At 32.9% G+C, this 19,868-nt stretch overlaps 1 protein-coding gene and 2 pseudogenes across 3 annotated transcripts; 1 reads left to right on the forward strand and 2 right to left on the reverse strand.

Moving 5' to 3' along the window:
* Positions 1-8,934: 8,934 nt before the first annotated feature.
* MPC (maternally expressed pab C-terminal) lies at positions 8,935-10,143 on the reverse strand. Its single transcript, XM_083073337.1, has 4 exons — positions 10,090-10,143; positions 9,723-9,839; positions 9,397-9,528; positions 8,935-9,313 (listed from the first exon to the last, which is right to left on the reverse strand). The coding sequence occupies exons 1-4, from the start codon at positions 10,141-10,143 to the stop codon at positions 9,098-9,100; spliced, it is 519 nt and encodes a 172-aa protein (XP_082929463.1). The 3' UTR covers positions 8,935-9,097.
* Positions 10,144-10,679: 536 nt separating this feature from the next.
* On the forward strand, positions 10,680-12,589 carry LOC114915485 (polyadenylate-binding protein 2-like; annotated as a pseudogene). Its single transcript, XR_014433626.1, has 3 exons — positions 10,680-11,044; positions 11,127-11,245; positions 11,343-12,589. The product of XR_014433626.1 is annotated as a polyadenylate-binding protein 2-like (transcript).
* On the reverse strand, positions 12,107-15,225 carry LOC109793054 (polyadenylate-binding protein 2-like; annotated as a pseudogene). Its single transcript, XR_014433539.1, has 9 exons — positions 14,815-15,225; positions 14,623-14,732; positions 13,889-14,536; positions 13,716-13,793; positions 13,542-13,631; positions 13,149-13,282; positions 12,752-12,895; positions 12,510-12,578; positions 12,107-12,160 (listed from the first exon to the last, which is right to left on the reverse strand). The product of XR_014433539.1 is annotated as a polyadenylate-binding protein 2-like (transcript).
* Positions 15,226-19,868: the final 4,643 nt, after the last annotated feature.

A 19,868-nucleotide genomic window follows, 5' to 3' on the forward strand; every position in this document is an offset into this window, starting at 1 on the left:
GACGGATTAGTGTCCGTCGGTAATCCGTCGAAAATGCACTATTACCCACAGATTTTTGGCATTTCCCACGGATTTTGGTCGTCTGTAATAGCGAATTTTCTTGTAGTGTCTCATCCCTGGTCATATGTGTGAGGAACCACAATAACATCACAATCACAATCATCACAAATCTTACTATGTCAAGGTCACGCTACCCTTTAGCCTAGGGTCGTGCTCACCCCTGACATCACATTGTGTCAAGGTCACGCTACCCTTTTAGTAGCCTAGGGTCGTGCTCACCCCTGACATAACATTATGCCAAGGTCACACTACCCTTTTAACAGTCTAGGGCCGTGCTCACCCCTGGTCATCAGTATGAGGATCCACAACCACATCTCATTCACATTCCACACATCTCATTTCATAACTCAAATTCATATCACATACACAATTCCATATCACATACACAACAGATAAGTCCAACAAAATAAGGGTTTACACACCCCTCAAGCAATTCACATCTAGATCATCAATTCTTAACAAGTAATATATAACAATAACATTCATAAATTAATATAATAATCAATGAAATTACCAATTTAATATAATCTTAACATAAATGGTAAAACCCCCAATTATTCCAAAATCATCATTCTTACAAATTATTAGCATATTTCTAATCCTCAGCACATACAGAATCTAATGGGATCATCAATTCTTCAAACAGAAATAATTATAAAATTACTCATAGTCTTAAGGGACTCTTCCTCTACCCAATTCCCCCATGTAACTCTACATACAAATAATCTCCTTTTCCCCCGTACCTGGATAAACAGCAGTTGAAACTAAAACAGAGATCTCTTGATCTCCTCCTCTAAGTGTCCCTCGATCTTCAGAGAGTGTAGAAGGGAAAGAAGAGAATGTAGAAGGGAAAGAAGAGAATGTAGAAGAAAGAAATCATAACTGAAAGAAGTCAGAACTGAAAAAAAAAATATCATTTTAGGAGTGCCAAAGCACTCAATTTATAGGCATCAGGATTCGTGGAACGGCCCGTTCTGAAATCTCACGTCATGTGTAAAATTCACATTCAGAACGATCCGTTCTCAAACCAGAACGACCCGTTCTGGGGTTTGCATTAAAAACTCTCAACGGTTATACTTTGTAACGGCCGTTCTGAAATCAGAATAGCCCGTTCTTAATAAGGTTCAAAGGCCATTTCTGAACGGCCCGTTCCAGTTGGGAACGGCCCGTTCTCAACTAAGAATCATAGACAAAATTTAATGGTTTAGAACGTCCCGTTCCAAATCCAGAACGGCCCGTTCCGAGCTTCCAAAAGTATGTATATTTAATAATTTGGAACGCCCATTCCAATTTTGAAACGGCGCATTCCGAGCTACTAAATCACCTTAATTAGGCTCTTGACCCAGTAAAAATTGGGCATTTACATTTATTCTAAATAATATTATGCAATTAACCACGATATAACTGCCGGTAAGTATGATAAATAAATAAAACCATATTATATGTTATGTTTTGATATTGAGAGCGAATAGAACTGAAAAATTTTACCTATAATACAATGTGCTGACTACTGGGAACCTGTCTGTCTGTCATGTAGTTCACAATGGAGCAGTAAAGAATTTGTACTGTAACCATTATAATAATGGTACTATAATAGAAATGTATTGTTTTAATAATTTTAATTAAATTTTATTTAAAACATAAAATTATATAAAATATAATAACACACAAATATTATTTTAATATGTTAATAAGTTTTATTTTAAAATTTGAAAATAATAAATAAATTTTATAATCTGTACGGTAAATATTTATCATTATTTATGATAATATTTAATTTTTTTTATTAATTTAAATATAATATGACTAGTAGATTATCTTGTCTCTGAAAATAAATTTTATAATCAATACAATAAATATTTCTTATTTATGATTCTAATTAATCTTTTATTAATTTAAATATGAACACTACATAATACATCCTTAAGAACTAAAATTATCTACCAATCATATTACATTTAAATTAATAAAAAATTAAATGTTATCATAATGCAGAATGGTGGAGGGCTAGCTCACAAGAACCTTCATCTGTCAACATCATCCTTATTTTATTTCGGCTTTTGCTAATTAAATAATTAAAAGGGTTTTCTCGTTCTAATCAAGGACAAGGAATATGAATGACAATGGCTTGCTCGGCTCATTAATAATAAAAATAAAACATTGTTATATCCTCGAAACAAATTTTGAAAGATTAATATTAACATCTTTTAATAAATTTATTATAAAATAATTATTTAATTTAATATTTTATTATTTAAATTAATTTTTTAATAATTTGAAATAACTTATAAAAAATAAAAGATTGTTATATCCTCTGAAATAAATTTCAAAACAGTCGCTAAAAAATTAAAATATTAATATCTTTCAACAAATTCATTACAAAATAATTATTTAATTTAATATTGTATTGTTTAAATTAATTTTTTAATAATTCGAAACCATTCATTCATTCGGAGGATCAGCATTTTTCATAAAAATATTGTGCGTAGCCACCAAGTTTAGTGGACGCCACGATAGACTGCCATAAAAGTAATTAATTTAAGGTCAAAAGTTTTGGTTAAAAATACAATTCAAGTCAACGATGTATATTGTATTTGTAAGCATAAAAAAAAATGGTTTTTGTTAACTGTTTCTATGACATGACTCAATAGTTCAGTGTATGTTATTATGCAGGTAAAAAATGGCTAACAACATACTTAGCATTTCAGTCAACATAGACAGCTATGCACAAGGCCCGCCCTAAATCTTTAAGCATATAGATGAATCAAATAAATGATACTCTTAATTTTTTTAAGTATAAATCACTTCACCCATTATTTCATATTTTTGGGTCGTAAATATCTACTAAATATGTTAGTTTTTATTAATAAATATATTTTTAGGTCGTAATATCTAATAAATTATATTCATTAGGTTATTCATATTCACCATTTTTAAATAAAATTTTGAGCATTTATTATTTTTCTCCAGTTCATCATTTTCAAAAAATTTAGCTTTAAAATCTAGATTATCTATATTTACATTATTTTAAAGAAAAATTATAAGATGTTTAACAAAATATTCATCAAGAACATCCTTTTGAAAATCAATATTAATTTCAATTTGTTTTTTTTTTCTATTTTAGATAACTAGAAAGTTATTTTCTATGCAACATATTCAAATTCAAATAATTAGAAAAATATAGACAAAAAGAACTAAATTATAATACATGATTCAAATTATAAGTCTTTGATAAGTAAATGATAATGAGATGAAATAATAGTACTTCATTATCTATTTTTAAACCTTCATCTTGAACATAAAGATCAGAATTAAAAGAATAGAGAGAGAGAATTAAGGAATTATATATATATATATATATATATATATATATATATATATATATATATTATGTGTGTGTAAAAGAAAAGAGAAAAAATTTAAGATAATTTTTATTTATTAATAAGAGAAATATAGAATAAGAAAATTAAAGAAAATAAATCAATAATATATTATATTATATATTAATTTTTTATATTTAATATTATCAATTTATTTTTCTAAAATAATAAATATATTTTAATTAATAAATAAAATAATCACATATTAATTGATTAATTATTATTGATTAATTTAATTTTATAATAATATTTTTATACAATTTAATTTATATAAATCATATTTTATATTTATATACATTAAAAAAAATTGATGCCCTCTAAAAATAGGCTGCCCACCCTAACCGTGGTTTGAGCCGCCACCGGCGATACAATGAATCTAATATTACATTAGTTGTTAAAGTTGTAAATTTATAATGGCATTTCTGCATCATATTCGAAAAAGATGGGTAGAGTTAGGAATGGCAAAAATATTCGTACTCGCAGGTATCTGCAGGTAAAATCCGCTATAGATAATAAATAAATAGACTAATTGGGTACCCGTGAATAATGGGAATGAATAATATTTTAGCCGTTTATTAAAAATTGAAACTTTGTAAAATTAACTTCTAAGTGAGCTCTAGAAAAGGAATTTCGTAAAGGGAGGTTTGAAACCCTTTGAGGGAACTTCAAGTATAAATCAAGAGTGAATTATCATCATCATCATCTACTTGAAGATATTGGCTAAGTAATTTGGTTTGATTCACTTACTCTTATTTGTTTTGTACTATAGGTGAAATATTTCCTTCATTTTTTTGTGTATAGTAGATAAATTCCTTAAGTAGGTTTCTCAAGAAAGAAAGAAAAAAGAGTTTGGATGCTACAAGAAAGTGTTTTTTGGTATGCAATAAGCAGTTTCTTTAATGATGTAGGAGTAAATTGCATGTGATATTATGATCGTAAATCTTTTGACATTAATGATTAGTGAAAATTTCAATCAAGTTAATTGAAAACTAGATGTAGGTCACAAGTGGATGTGGCTGAATCAGTATAGAATATTGTACAATTTTCTCTTATTCTTACACTTGTTTTTACATTATTGCAAATCTAATAGCATGTTGAGTAATATGTGTTATAATTTATAAACAATGCATGTAGAATAATTAGATTCTAATAAATGCACATTATCAAGAACCTTCAACATAACATCTCACATAGGTCGAAAATCAATTTGAATCATTAGAAAGTTTTTGTCAAAGAAAATTGAATTTTTTTTTGTAAAATCCAATTCACCCCTCTCTTGGATCAACTATCTTTTCTAACACATAGCAAGTGAGGCCCCCTTCCATTTTCTTTTTCCCAACTCTCTTCTTCCTCACTCAAGAGCTCTCATTTTTCCTTTTCTTTCTTTTCCTTGTGGCTGATTTCTCTCCTTGTGGTGGCTTTGGTTGGAAGGTGCTGAACCGTAAGGCTGGGACTTGCTGTGATTTCGGACGTTCCTTTTCTTCCTCCTCTTTCGTTCGAGCTCTTTTTCATCTCCTTCTCCATTCCTTCTTCCCAAAGCTCGGAATCCTTGCATCGAGGTAAGGGAAGTTAGTTATTTGTTTGTGCTAGCTGTTTGGAAGTGAGCTAGAAACTCACATGATGATTAATTGTTGCGGATTGATGGCTGAGATTGACAAAAATGGATTTTTCTGGGGTTTCGGGGTTTGGGTGAAAATTTGGAGATTTTCCTTGTTTGTTGTTGCATGTATGAAAAGCTGGTGTTTTTGAGCTCTTTGATGAAAATAGGAATGCTTGGCTGGATTGCATGTGTATTTTCTGTTAAGTTTCGCAGGTTTTGGTGAAATTTTCGTAGCAGGTAAGGGTTCCCATTTGAATTCGCGTCGGGCGCGACTTGAAATGGGCAATTTCTGGGTGAATCGCGCTGGGCGCGATGAGGACAGCACTGGGCGCAATAGAATTTGCAGGTCTTTGGTTGAGAATTTCTCCGGGCGCGAACTTAACGCGCCGAGCGCGAATTTGTGTTTCAGAATTTGACTTTATAGTCTTCATAAAAGTTGTAGCCTTGGATGTTAGCTTTCCAATGGCACTGGAATCACTCAAAAAAGAGTTTTAGAACTCCAGATATGACCGTTTTAGTGAAGAGGGGTCAGGCTGCCAGCTTTACCTATAGCTGTTGCGGTTTTTAGAATATTTAACAAGGTAGATGAATGAATTAAGACTTGGTGTCTTCATGAGAGTTGTAGGAAATTTGATTATCTTTCATATGAGATAAGGATGAGCATGGTAGGAGTGGTATAACTCATGATGTGCTGTTTTCTGTGAAGGTTGCCATTTCACATTTAGTGATTTGGTTAGGTTGAAAGTTGTTCTAAGTACTTAGGTTGATTGGTGTTGTTTGGGTGGGTAATTTGACAAGATAGATGAGTTGTAAATAAGAGGATTGGGTCGTATTATGTGTTGAACATGTCGTACATTGTGAAATTGTTGATCATGCTATTTTATGTTGTTGATGATGAAATGCTACGTTGTAATGGATATATATGTATATTGTCGTGCTGAGCTGAGTTGTGAGTAGTAAGTTGTGTTGTATACTACCTAGCTGTACTGAATGCTGATTTTGATGTGCTGCGCTGAGCGCGGCCCTTGTCGCGCTGGGCGTGAGACTCCTTGGGAGTCTCTGCCTTGTGGGCGCCAGGCGCAATTGGTATTGCGCCAGGCGCGAGAGAGCCTTGAACTCTCTGGTTGGGTCCCGCCGGGCGCGGGCGTGCTTGCGTTGGGCGTGCTGGCCCCCTGGTGCTCTCTGGTTGCACTGCGCTGGGCGCAACCACGAGTGCGCCGAGCGCGGAGATGTAACTTCACTAATGGATGTTAGAGGTTGTTTATGTTGAGTTCAAGTAAAAGCTGTTGATTATAATTTGATGACTTGTGGATAACACTACTTGTTGATGTTGAGTTGTGCCAGTTGTAAATTGTTGTAAGTTGCTATGTTGAGTTGTATCAGTTGTAAATTATTGTAAGTTGATATGTTGTGTTGTATCAGTTGTATGCTGTCGTAAGTTGATTTTGTTGAGCTATATCAGTTGAATACTGTTGTGAGTTGATATGTTGAGTTGTACAGTTGTGTTATACTATGTGTTGATATTGGATGTTGTAGGCCGAAAGGCTGAGGTGTTGTAGGAGATCTCCGAGGTGATATGCGTGACGACGCATTGTGTGCTTATTGCTGATTACGCTGTAAGATCGATGAGTTGTGTGCTGATGATGTGAGATGTGTGCTGTTATGGCTAAATGATGTGGTACTTTAAATGAATTTTGTTAAGTTGATTGATGTGTTGATTTGTTGTGCTGATAGGGGTAGCTGTTTACTATTCATATATTTATATATATGTATGTTATTTCTTTTCACTAGCTTACCCTTTGTTGTTTCCATGTGGTTTGGACTGCGATGATCATACTATGTATGGCAGAGCAGGGTTAGGCGGGTGGCTAGTGGTGAGTCTGCATCTGGCAGGCGGAGCTGGATCCTTGTTGATGCTTTGTTGTTTTCAGCTACTTGGTGTAGCCGTTGATAATATATTTTTTTTTGTACACTCTAACTCTAGTCGGATAGGGACTTTGTATATATTTATATTCTAGACCCTATATTTATATACTTGTCCTTTCTGTCTGGCGTTTCCAGTGTACAGTGGTGTGTGTAGTGACCAGTCGGGTCGTTACATAGCACATGCATAAAGTACATAAAATATGAAGGCTCTCATGATCTATGTTATACCAATGGTCATTTAGACAACTTTTCAACAATAGGTATATTAAGATCGATTTCATACACACCCTTGCAAATCGACCTTTATTCATGTTTAAAATATCGAGGTCAACTCTGATGGGTTTCCCAACTAACAATGGTATAGTGAGGTGGATGAGAAGTATAGTGAGGTGGACATTCTCATCGTAGAAAACTATCTTAGACTAGGAAAGCAAATCCATACAAGATTTTTCTCCACTTTTGCTTTCATACCATAAATTATAAATGTGATTTAACAAACTGTAAAATTATATTTATTAATTAAAATAATCATATTTATTCAATTGAAATTAATTATGAGTCGATTATTAACAAGGGTAAAACCTTTTAATAAAATAATATTATATTTTAGAGCACCCAATAAAACATAAAATTATCTATAAAAGTCAATTATATTTATTTAGTTATTAAATTAAATTCTAAAAGTTGACAAGGAGATTAACTTTTGAAAATTATGTTATATATTTTACTTTAGTACTCTCACAAGAATACTTAAGAAGTAATTATATTTTTTCATGTTGTATAATAATAATATAATTGAAGTAATTACATATATTGTAGTGTGTTTTACTTTGTAAATATTGCAGTAATAATAATTACTAAATGATATTCTTTTTTTTCCTCTATAAAATAATAGTAAATAATTACAAAAGCAAAAGTGTTGGTTGGACAACATTTCAAAATTCATGGAGAAATCAATTTTTAAAGATCATCTTATTGCCCTTTATTAATTATAGAAATTAGAAAATCGAAATAAAATCCTTATAATTCTCTCCATAATATAAGTTTAAATTTAGTAGGTCTAATAAAAATAAATCAATTAAAATACGTAAAAGTTTTCATCAATCGCTATCAGAAAAAAAATGCATATACAAATACACATTAATCTATTTTACATAACATGTATTACACGAATAAATTTGGATATAATATATCAGTATAAAGTTATTAAATGTTTTTAGAAAAAAATTAAGGGAAAATTGTATTGACTTTTCCTCGGGTCTTAATCACACACCTTAGTTATAGTTTTTAAGTGAACATTAATATCTCTTATTTATTTATTTAAATGGCATATACAACCCCTTATATTAAATAATATCATTTGTCACTATTAATAGAAAATAAGTTATTAATATAAGTGACGACAATTAAATGACATTTGATCTCATAATTTTAAGTTCCAAATTATAATTAAATATCATGTGTGTTGATTTAAAAATATACCAACTTTAATAAACAATTTCAAAGAGAAAACTGAGAAATTATTATTTTTCAAATTGAAGAATAATGAAAATTTTCTTAAAGAAATCATAACATTATTTTGTAATTCGAAAATAAAGGAGAAACATGTATATGATTAATAAAATATGAATTAAATTTTTTTTTCCATTTTCTTACTTTTTAAAAAAACAATAACATTATTAGTAATAAAAATATCTATATATTCTCCATTTGGAACCAGACAGGGAAATACGTGGAATTATCCTATTGTGCCTCTTCTACGGTGATACACACGAGACGAAGTTCAGTACTTTTCATAAATTTTTTTTTTTCATATGTATAAATATTATACCAGATTAATCTTCTGATATATTATTTCTGGGTTTAAAAAATATTGCCTTGTTCCCCCCCGCCCTCTCTCTTTTGTTTTTAATTCTCCTAACCATAAACAAAGGAAACATGGGAAATTAAAGTTAGCATGAAACAGCGTAAAAGGGTGAAATCTACTCGTTTTCTTTTTTTCAATGAAGAAATGTTACATAGAGTATAGAAGAGAAACGAAAAAGGTACTCCAAGAAGTGTTAGTACTATACTACAAGTCTACAACTAATCCTACAAAGAGACAGAAACATAAATGTGACTATCCTGTAAATTAATCAAGGATAGAGATTGACTTGAGTCTATCAATTGTTTTGTCTCTCAAGGTATTTATCATCTCGTCAACTTTGATCCTGAAAGCATTTGGTTCCTCAAGCAGATGTAATACCTCAGGCTGGTCCAAGTCTAAAAGCATACCAGTAACCCTTCCTGTTGTGGTTGAGTCATGCACCAGATTTTCTACTAACGGGTATAAAGCATCACCAAGGATCTATAAAACACAACCATTCATTCACAAGAGAGTAGGTATCACAATTTCCTACTGCATGTGTAAATGAAACAAACAGCTCTTACCTGTCTCTGCATTTCAGGACTAGCATTGGCAAGGGCCGTGACCAAGCTCTGAAAGGGCATTGCCTGTCCACCCGTGCCATAAGCCACCGGACCATGAGCATGATGATAGACAAAGGGTCCCCTTGGAAGCATCTGAAAACCACAGCAATAACTGTTCTTATAACGTGTATATGAGTCTAACTCACTTTACAAAATAATATAAGGTGTTTTCTCTAATCGAATATATTATTTTGTTCCTCTTCCTCTCGTTGACATTGGACATGGCAAATACAAGGGGTTAACAAAGAAAAACAGTACAGAATCAACCAAGGTGTGCATAATAAGACCTGTTGTTGCACCAATGGTTGAAGTGGCATTGGAGCACCTGCTCCTCCGTGTCCTCCTGGCTCCTGACCAACTAGTCTCATTCCAGGAACACAATGCTGCTGGTAACCAAATTCACCCTGTAATCAAGGTCAAATGTTCATCTAATATTGCATTGCAACATTAGTAATGCAAGAGGAACAGAATACAACACAACCAACTCAAACATTAAAACTTCAAATGTAGGTACGCTGTTGTAGGCCCTGTGAATGAGTAAAAACTTAAAACTAACTGAACCGTGGAGAATTCACAAGATTATTCTAGGACATGATAACATCAAACTCAAAAATGAAAAAAAAAAAAAAACATAAACAAATTGTTTTGAATTACTTGACGTGGTATGATGAATGGAGGTGTTTGCCCGTACAAATATTCTTCGCCCATCGAATTTCAAAGAGAAAACTGAGAAATTATTATTTTTTAAATTGAAGAATAATGAAAATTTTCTTAAAGAAATCATAACATTATTCGTAATTCAAAAATAAAGGAGAAACATGTATATGATAATAAAATACGAATTATTTTTTTTTTTGTTTTCTTACTTTTTAAAAAAACAATAACATTATTAGTAATTCAAAAATAATAAAGAAACATGTATATGATTATTAAAATATAAATTAAATATTATTTTTTTTCTCATTTTCTTACCATATGATACTATTTTAAAGGTGATGAATGATTTTTAAATGTGTCATTTAAACACATGAGAGAAAAAGTGAGTGCAATTTTCCAAAAATAAAAAAATAAAAAATAAAAATAACCCGTAGAACAGGTCAACCAACTAATCGGTACATAAATAGTTACACCCTTATTTTCATTAGGGCATCCGCCTAGAGCGGGTATTTTTTTTTAAATATATATATATATATATGTATATATATATATATATATATATATATATATAAGTATAAACCAAAAAATATTCGTTCCTTGATAAATTCTTGGAAAAGAATTTGTCTATAAATGCTTCCGTTTCTTGATAGTTATGTCATACCAACCAGTGTTTGAACCTATCATTGCATTGAATACTCAAGAAAAAAAAAATAAAGAAATTAACAAAGATAGCAATGGCGCATGCAAACTCAAGAAGTTTCCGGTGCAAACCACTGGCAGCAGACCAACACCGCTATGTATGTCGGCGATCTTCACCGCAACGTCACCAAATGCCAGTTCTACAATCTCTTCAACCAGATTGGCAAAGTTTCTTCCGTTAAGATATGCAAGAACATGTTAACCAGAGAATCTCTCGGTTACGGCTACGTCAATTTCACTGACCCGCTCATCGGTTACTTTCTTTTTACATTCGTACCATTATTCTCGTTTCTTTCTTGCTTATCACTATTTTAACCTTTGTTACAATCATGCAGCGGATAAAGCAATATAAGAACTGAATTTCTCTCCGCTGAATGGTAAACCTATTAGGATAATGCACTCTAACCGGGACCCTAGCGTTCGGAACAATTATGAAGCTAATCTTTTTGTGAAGGTGACCCTTTTGTTCATTCTTGAACCTTTTTTGTATGATCAAGGAACTTTGAAACTTTCTTGTTGAATCTTGATTGGTGGTGCGAAATTTGAATTAGGCAGTGGATCACAAGGGTTTTTGGGATATGTTTTCGCCCTTTGGGACTATTGTTTCTAAAAAGACTGCGACAGATGATTCTAGCGAGTCAAAAGGCTATGGTTTTGTGCAATTTGAGAGTGAACAATCTGCTAAAAACACAACTTACATGCTAAGCGGCACCATGATGAATGGTAAACAGGTGTATGTGGGTCCTTTAATTTCGTGCGGAAGGAGAGTAGAGGGAGTACTAGTGCTCCAAGTTGCGACAACTTTAGCAATGTCTATGTGAAAAGCCTGTCCAACTCAACTACGGGTAATGACTTGAGGAGAATTTTTGGAGAATATGGAGCTATTACAAGTGCTGTAGTGATGACAAATTCAGAAGGTGTACCGAAATGTTTTGGTTTCGTCAATTTTGCAAGGGCAGACGATACCGCTAAAGTCGTGGGGGAACTAAATGGAAAGAGATTTGATGGTAAAGAGTGATATGTTGGAAAAGCCATGAGAAAACCTGAAAGGCTGCTTGAATTGAAAGAAAAATACGGGGGGAGTAAGGAGGAGAGTGGTACAAACTTGTATGTAAAGAACTTGAACGATTGTATTGGTGATGTAAACTCAAGGAACTGTTTTTTCAATTTGGTATGATAACCTCGTGCAAGGTGTGAGTATGGTCTTTTTCGTCCAACCCTCATCTTTAATACGTAAAATGTGTTTCTTTTTATCTTTGTACGTAAAATGTGTTTCTTTTCCCTTATCCGCATGTTATGTGAGATGAAAAAGGAATTAGTAGAGGATCAGGATTTGTTGCATTTTCGACTCACATGGAAGCAATTCAGGCTGTAAGTATAAAATTGACAAGAAACTTTGTTGCTCGTATACAACATATTGACACTTTGTAGCTTGCTATGATGAACGGTACAATCGTTGCGGGCAAACCTCTCTATGTTTCCTTTGCAGAGAGAAAAGCAAGGTTGCAGGTTATATACCAGGCGACAATAGGCCAACTATAAATTTTATTAATACATTGTGGTCATTTTTAAGATTAAAATTTTCTATCATTAGGTCCATAATTAATTGTATAAGATATGGAAGTGACTCCTAAGATATATCTAAGACACATTGGAAACATTATAAGATACCGTTGTTGATAATATGATATATTATTTTTGGGTTTAAAAAGTATTGCCTGTCCACCCGTGCCATAAGCCACCGGACCATGGGCATGATGATAGACATCAGGTCCCCTTGGAAGCATCTGAAAACCACAGCAATAACTGTTCTTATAACGTGTATGTCTAACTCACTTTACAAAATCATATAAGGATTGTTTTCTCTAATTGAATATATTATTTTGTTCCTCTCACTCTCGTTGACATTGGACATGGCAAATACAAGGAGCTAACAAGGAAAAACAGTGCAAAAATCAACCAAGGTGTGCGTAATAAGACCTGTTGTTGCACCAATGGTTGCTGTGGCATTGGAGCACCTGCTCCTCCGTGTCCTCGTGTGTCCTGGCTCCTGACCAACTAGTCTCATTCCAGGAACACAATGCTGCTGGTAACCAAATCCATCCTGTAATCAAGGTCAAATGTTCATCTAACATTGCATTGCAACATTAGTAATGCAAGAGGAACAGAATACAACACAACCAACTCAAACATTAAAACTTCAAATGTAGGTACGCTGTTGTAGGCCCTGTGAATGAGTAAAAACTTAAAACTAACTGAACCGTGGAGAATTCACAAGATTATTCTAGGACATGATAACATCAAACTCAAAAATGAAAAAAAAAAAAAAAAAACATAAATAAATTGTTTTAAATTACTTGACGTGGAGGTATGATGAATGGAGGTGTTTGCCCGTACAAATATTCTTCCCCCATCGAGTGAGACCCCAGAGGGAATGGTAGCAGTCGAGGTGCAAGTGCAACATGAGGGGCCTCATTTGTGAAAAGTTTTGCTGCATGAAAAAAATTACCATATGTATATAATAAGTTAATTCATTCGACTCAATACATATAAAAAAAATATTTATATACCTCATGTTATGAACAATCCTATTTTATAGTTTTCAATGTGTCTGCGATGATATCTTAGGAGAGTGACTTCCATATCTTATACAATTAATTATGGACCTAATGATAGAAATTTCTGATCTTAAAGAAGACCACAATGTATTAATAAAATTTATAGTTGGCCTATTGTTGCATGTATATTACCTGCAACCTTGCTTTTCTCTCTGCTTTTCTCTCTGCAAAGGAAACATAGAGAGGTTTGCCCGCAACGATTGAACCGCTCATCACAGCAATCTACAAAGTATCAACATGTTGTATATGAGCAATAAAGTTTCTTCTGAATTATTAAAGGATAGTCCCCAACAGTATTATACTTACAGCCTGAATTGCTTCCCTCTGCTTCGAAAATGCAACAAATCCTGATCCTCTACTAAAGCCTTTTTCATCTTGCATAACCTGCGGATAAGGGAAAAGAAACACATTTTACGTACAAAGATAAAAAGAAACACACTTTTAGAAGATGAAGATTGGACGAAAAAGACCATACTCACCTTGCACGAGGTTATCGTACCAAATTTTAAGAACAGGTCCTTGAGTTCTGCATCACCAATAGAATCGTTCAAGTTCTTTACATACAAGTTTGCAGCACTCTCCTTCTCACTTCCCCCGTATTTTTCTTTCAATTCAAGCAGCCTTTCAGATTTTTTCATGGCTTTTCCAACATACCACTCTTTACCATCAAATGTCTTTCCATTTAGTTCCCCCACGGCTTTAGCGGCATCGTCTGCACTTGCAAAATTGATGAAACCAAAACATTTCGATACACCTTCTGAATTTTTCATCACTACAGCACTTGTAATAGCTCCATACTCTCCAAAAATTCTCTTCAAGTCATCAGCCGTAGTTGAAATGGACTGGCTTTTCACATAGACGTTGGTAAACTTGTCGCCACTTGCAGCACTCGTACTCTCTCTATTCTCCTTCCGCACGAAAGGACCCACGTACACCTGTTTACCATTCATCATGGTACCATTTAACGTGTAAGTTGCGCTTTTAGCAGATTGTTCAGTCTCGAACTGCACAAAACCAAATCCTTTTGACTCGCCAGAATCATCTGTTGCAATCTTGTAAGAAACAATAGTCCCAAAGGGAGAAAACATATCCCGTAAAGCCTTGTGATCCACTGCCTTATCCAAATTCTGCACCACCAATCAAAAGATTCAATAAGCAAGTTTCAAAGTTCGTTGATCATACAGAAAGGTTCAAGAATGAACAAAAGTGTCACCTTTACAAAAAGATTAGCTGCATCATTGTTCCACCCGGTTACAATTCATATTATTCTAATAGGTTTACCATACAACGGAGTGAAATTCAGCTCTTCTATCGCTTTATCCGCTGCATGATTGTAACAAAGTTCAGAATAGTGATAAGCAAGAAAGAAACGAGAATAATGGTATGAATGTAAAAAGAAAGTAACCGATGAGTGGGTCAGAGAAATTGACGTAGCCCTAACCGAGAGATTCTCCGGTTAAGTTGTTCTCGCATATCTTAACGGAAGAAACATTGCCAATCTGGTTGAAGAGATTGTAGAGCTCGTCTTTGGTGACGTTGCGGTGAAGATCGCCGACATACAAAGCGGTGTTGGTCTGCAGCCGGTGGTTTGCACCGGAAACTTCTTGAGTTTGCGCCATTGCTATCTTTGTTAATTTCTTTATTTTTTTTTGCTTGAGTATTCAATGCAATGATAGGTTCAAACACAGCTTGATATGAATTAACTTTCAGAAACTGAAGCATTTATAAGCAAATTCTATTCAGATAAACGGATTTTTTTGGGTTTATATATATTTTTTGACTAAACCCGCTTCGGTGAGGCTGTGGCGGTAACGGAAATAAGGTGTAGCTATTTATGAACTAATAATACATGTCTTTAAAATTTGCTTTCTAGAATTGTATTTTTCAATTTTAATAACATAATTATTATATATGTCTTATGCAGCTCACTAATGACTTTCCGAAAATGTAGTACTTGAGGACTAATTATCTTTCTTATGTTAAATAGCGTTGGAGGGTTTTGAGAGCGATGCCGCCAGGTTTTATATTTTGGGAGTTGCTACGGTACCCTCAAAGATCGAGGGATTTCAATATATTTTTCTATGTAAACTCATAAAAAATTTTAAAAAAATTAATTTAATTATAAAATGAATAATCTAAATTATACTTATAAAATAAAAAGTAAGATAAAATTATAAAAATTAAAATTATAAGATTTCAATAATATTATAAAATATTAAAAAAAAGAAAAATTAATAAATAGTAAAAATAAAAAATTATTAAAATTACAATATAGAAATTCAAAAATTTATGACAAAAAGACAAAAAAAATACTTAAAAAATTATTAAAATTAAAATATAGAAATTCAAAAAATTTAAGTGAAAAAATAAAAATATACTTAAAAAATTATTAAAATTAAATTATTTAAATATATAATAATATTATTGCAAATAAATTAGAATATATAAAATAAAAAATAAAATAACTAAATAATTTAAAAATTGAAAGAATAAAATATTATAAATATTATTTAAATAAATTATTAAAAATATAAAATATTAAAAACTGTACCGGTACCCTCTCAAATAAGATGGGTACCATAGAATTTCTCTTATATTTTTGGTGAAAATGTTGAAGAAACCCCTTGTCTGCAGCATAAATACATTGATCAAGAGACATGGCAACAGTTATGATAAAGCTAACTCAAGCAAGACTTTATGGTAAGTTAATAATTTTACGACTTAAACCATTTTTTTACATATGTATTATTATTAATAATTAATTCTGTGTTTGTCTTATGCATAGGCAAGCATAGAAGCTACAAAAGAATAATGTATACTAACACACTATCTCATGGGGATATAATAATATTAAAAAGCTTGTTCTTTTACATGTAATTGTTAAAATGTGATACAAACTTTTAGAATAAGCTAGATTATTCTAGAAAAATACATAAGTATATGCTATTAACTACTAGATATAAATTCTATAATAATGTAAATAATTACATATAGATAGAAAACTCTAAAATAGATATTTCTAGAATCTTCTACATAAAACATAAATGGTAGTGTTGAGGCCTATAAATAGGTCATGTACCCAACATTTGTGATTAAGCAACTAATAAGTCATTTTCACTACTTAAATCTATTCCAACTATTCTTCTAAGCTAGTTTTCCTCTCAACTAAGCCTATCATTGTAAATTTGCCTCCCCATTCTTTCTACCGATCAAATAAGTTTTTACTATTTGATAATTCATAAACTAACAGTGGTACCAGAGCTACATTCGGTCATCTACTGGGCGTAGAAATATTACCTCACTACTTCCAAAAAAATATTTCCCAATATTCTACCCACTTTCAAAAAAACAAATTCTAATCCATGGCTAACACCATTCAACCATCATCTATCCCTATTCCTATTTTTAATGGTGAAAATTATGATTTTTGGAGTACAAAAAATGAAGACATATTTCACCTTCCAAGATTTATGCGACACGATAGAAGAAGGATTTTCTACTCCAGAAGACACTTCATCCCTTACTGCGGCTCAAAAAAAGGAGTTGAAAGAGAATAAACAAAAGAATTCAAAGGCGCTATTTATTTTGCAACAAGCTGTGATCGACACAATTTTTTCGAGAATAATGGGTGCAAACAACAGCCAAAGAAGCACGGACTACGTTGTAGGAGGAGTTTGAAGGAAGTGAAAAGGTACGTGGCGTAAAATTACAAACTCTACGACGTAACTTTGAATTGTTAAATATGAAAGAATTTGAGACCGTAAAGGACTACTATTCTAAGATAAAAGAAATAGTTAACCAAATGAAAGTGTACAGGGAAAATATTCTTGACAAGAAAATTGTGGAAAAAATTATAATTAGTGTTCCCCGTAAATATGATCCAATTGTGACAACGATTGAACAAAAAAAAGATCTATCTACCTTATCAGTAACAGAGTTGATGGGGTCACTTGAAGCTTATGAGCAAAGGTTGAATAGGCATGATGAGGACTCAACTAAAAATGCCTTTCAATCAAAGCTCAAATTACAATCTCAAACTAAAGAAAAAAGGAATAATGAAGAAACTTCTAGAAATAAAGAGAATTCTAAAAATTTCTCTAGAAATTATCAAAATGAATATCCTCCATGTAGCATTTACAAGAGGACAAATCATGCCGAGAAAGACTGTCGATATCGTGGAAAGCCACAATGCTGCCACTACAAAAAAAGTTAAGACATGTGGAGAAGTATTACCGCAACAAAAATAAGCATAAAGCAAACTTTGTTGAAGAGAAAGAAGGTGAGCAACATCTTTTCTATGCTAGCCAAGATTCCAATAGTGAAACAAGTGGAAGTTGGTACTTAGATAGCGGTTGTAGCAATCATATGGCCAAAGATGCAAGCATCTTCAAGGATATTGATGAATTCGTCAAAGTGAAAGTCTGAATGCGGAACGACATTGTTGTTGAATCAAAAGGCAAAGGCACAGTTATGGTGGAGACGAAGAAAGATACGAGACTTATTACTGATGTTCTACTAGTTCCCAATCTCAAAGAAAATCTCTTGAACATTGGTCAAATGATGGAGAAAGGTTATACTCTCCATTTCGAAGGAGACACATGTAAAATATATGACAATAAAAAACTAGAGATTGGACGAGTAAAAATGGAAAAAAGGAATAGAAGTTTCCCTATAAGCTTGAGACAAGGCCCTAACATTACCATGAAAGCAAAAGTAGACGACTCATGGCTTTGGCATCAAAGATTTGGCCACTTTAATACACATGCCTTAAAGTTATTATATCAACAAAATATGATGATAGATCTCCCATGCCTAAAACAGAATAGTGAAGCTTGTGAAAGATGTCTCCTTGGCAAGCAACACCGACTGCCGTTTTCAACAGGCAAAGCATGGAGAGCAAAGGACTTGTTGGAGCTGATCCATACAGATATATATGGACCAATGCGGACGTCGTCACTCCATAACAACATGTATTTCATTCTCTTCATAGATATGATTTTTCGAGAATGACTTGGGTCTACTTCATAAAAGCAAAATCAAAAGTCTTTAGTATTTTCAAGAAGTTTAAGACCCTTGTCGAAAAGCAAAATGGCAAACAAATAGAAGTACTTAGAAGTGATCGTGGCAAAGAATACAATTCCCGTGAGTTTAATAAATTCTGCGAAGATGAAGGCATTGAGCGACAACTTATAGTTTCATATTCTCCACAACAAAATGGAGTATCTGAAAGGAAAAATTACACAGTAATGGAGATGGCCAGATCAATGCTCAAGGAGAAAGGATTTACCAAACACGTTTTGGGCTGAAGCAATTTATACTACTATCTACATACTTAATAGATGCCCAACTAAGGTAGTCTAAGATAAGACTCTTATTGAAGCTTGGAGCAGAAAAAAACCATCAACAAAGCACCTAAGGGTATTTGGATCTATTTGCTACATACACGTTCTAGAAGAGAAAAGGCACAAGCTAGAAGACAAGACAGTACGAGATATCTTCCTTAGATATAGCACACAGTCAAAAGGCTACCAAGTCTACAACTTGCAAACCAAGAAGCTAATTATTAGCCAAGATATTGAAGTTGATGAAAATGCGGCTTGGAATTGGAATGGAGAAAGTAGAGAAAACCATTCATATATCAATTCAGCAACCAGAAGAAGAAACAGCAGAAGTCCCAGGTGAGCCTCATTCTCCTCCACAACAACAAACTCCATCACCAGAGTCTACTCCAAGACGAGTTAGATCCTTGGTGGATATATATGAAACCTGCAACTTGGCCATACTTGAACCTGAAAGCTTTGAAGCAACATCAAAGCAACAAGTATGGGTCAAGGCTATGGAAGAAAAGATAAAAATAATTGAGAAAAATAACACATGAGATCTAGTAGACTATCCAAAAGACAAAGATATCATCGGGGTAAAATGGGTTTATAAGACAAAGCTCAATCCAAACGGCACCATACAAAAGCACAAGGCAAGGTTGGTAGCTAAGGGTTATTCACAACAACCTGAAGTTGACTATAATGAGACATTTGCCCCAGTAGCACGCCTAGATACAATTAGAGCTCTAATAACTTTTACAGCACAAAAAGGGTGGAATATTTACCAGTTAGGGCAATGAAGACAAAGTACTAAGGCTTAGAAAAACTTTATATGGTTTGAAGCAAGCTCCTCAGGCATGGTATAGCAGAATAAATCAATACTTCATTGATCATGGATTTAGGAAGAGTAAGAATGAGCCAACACTATACATCAAGACCCAAGGTCAGTATGACACTCTCATCGTCTCCTTGTATGTAGATGATCTTATCTACACAAGGAACAATATGAAGATGATGACAGAATTCAAAGAAGACATGATGTAGACATTTGAAATGACGAACCTTGGCTTGATGAACTACTTCCTTGGTATAGAGGTAAGTCAAAAGAAGAAAGGGATATTCATTTGTCAAAAGAAAT

The sequence above is a fragment of the Cajanus cajan genome, chromosome 4, assembly GCF_000230855.2.
Source record: "Cajanus cajan strain Asha chromosome 4, NIPB_CcT2T_4, whole genome shotgun sequence".
Taxonomy (NCBI): domain Eukaryota; kingdom Viridiplantae; phylum Streptophyta; class Magnoliopsida; order Fabales; family Fabaceae; genus Cajanus; species Cajanus cajan.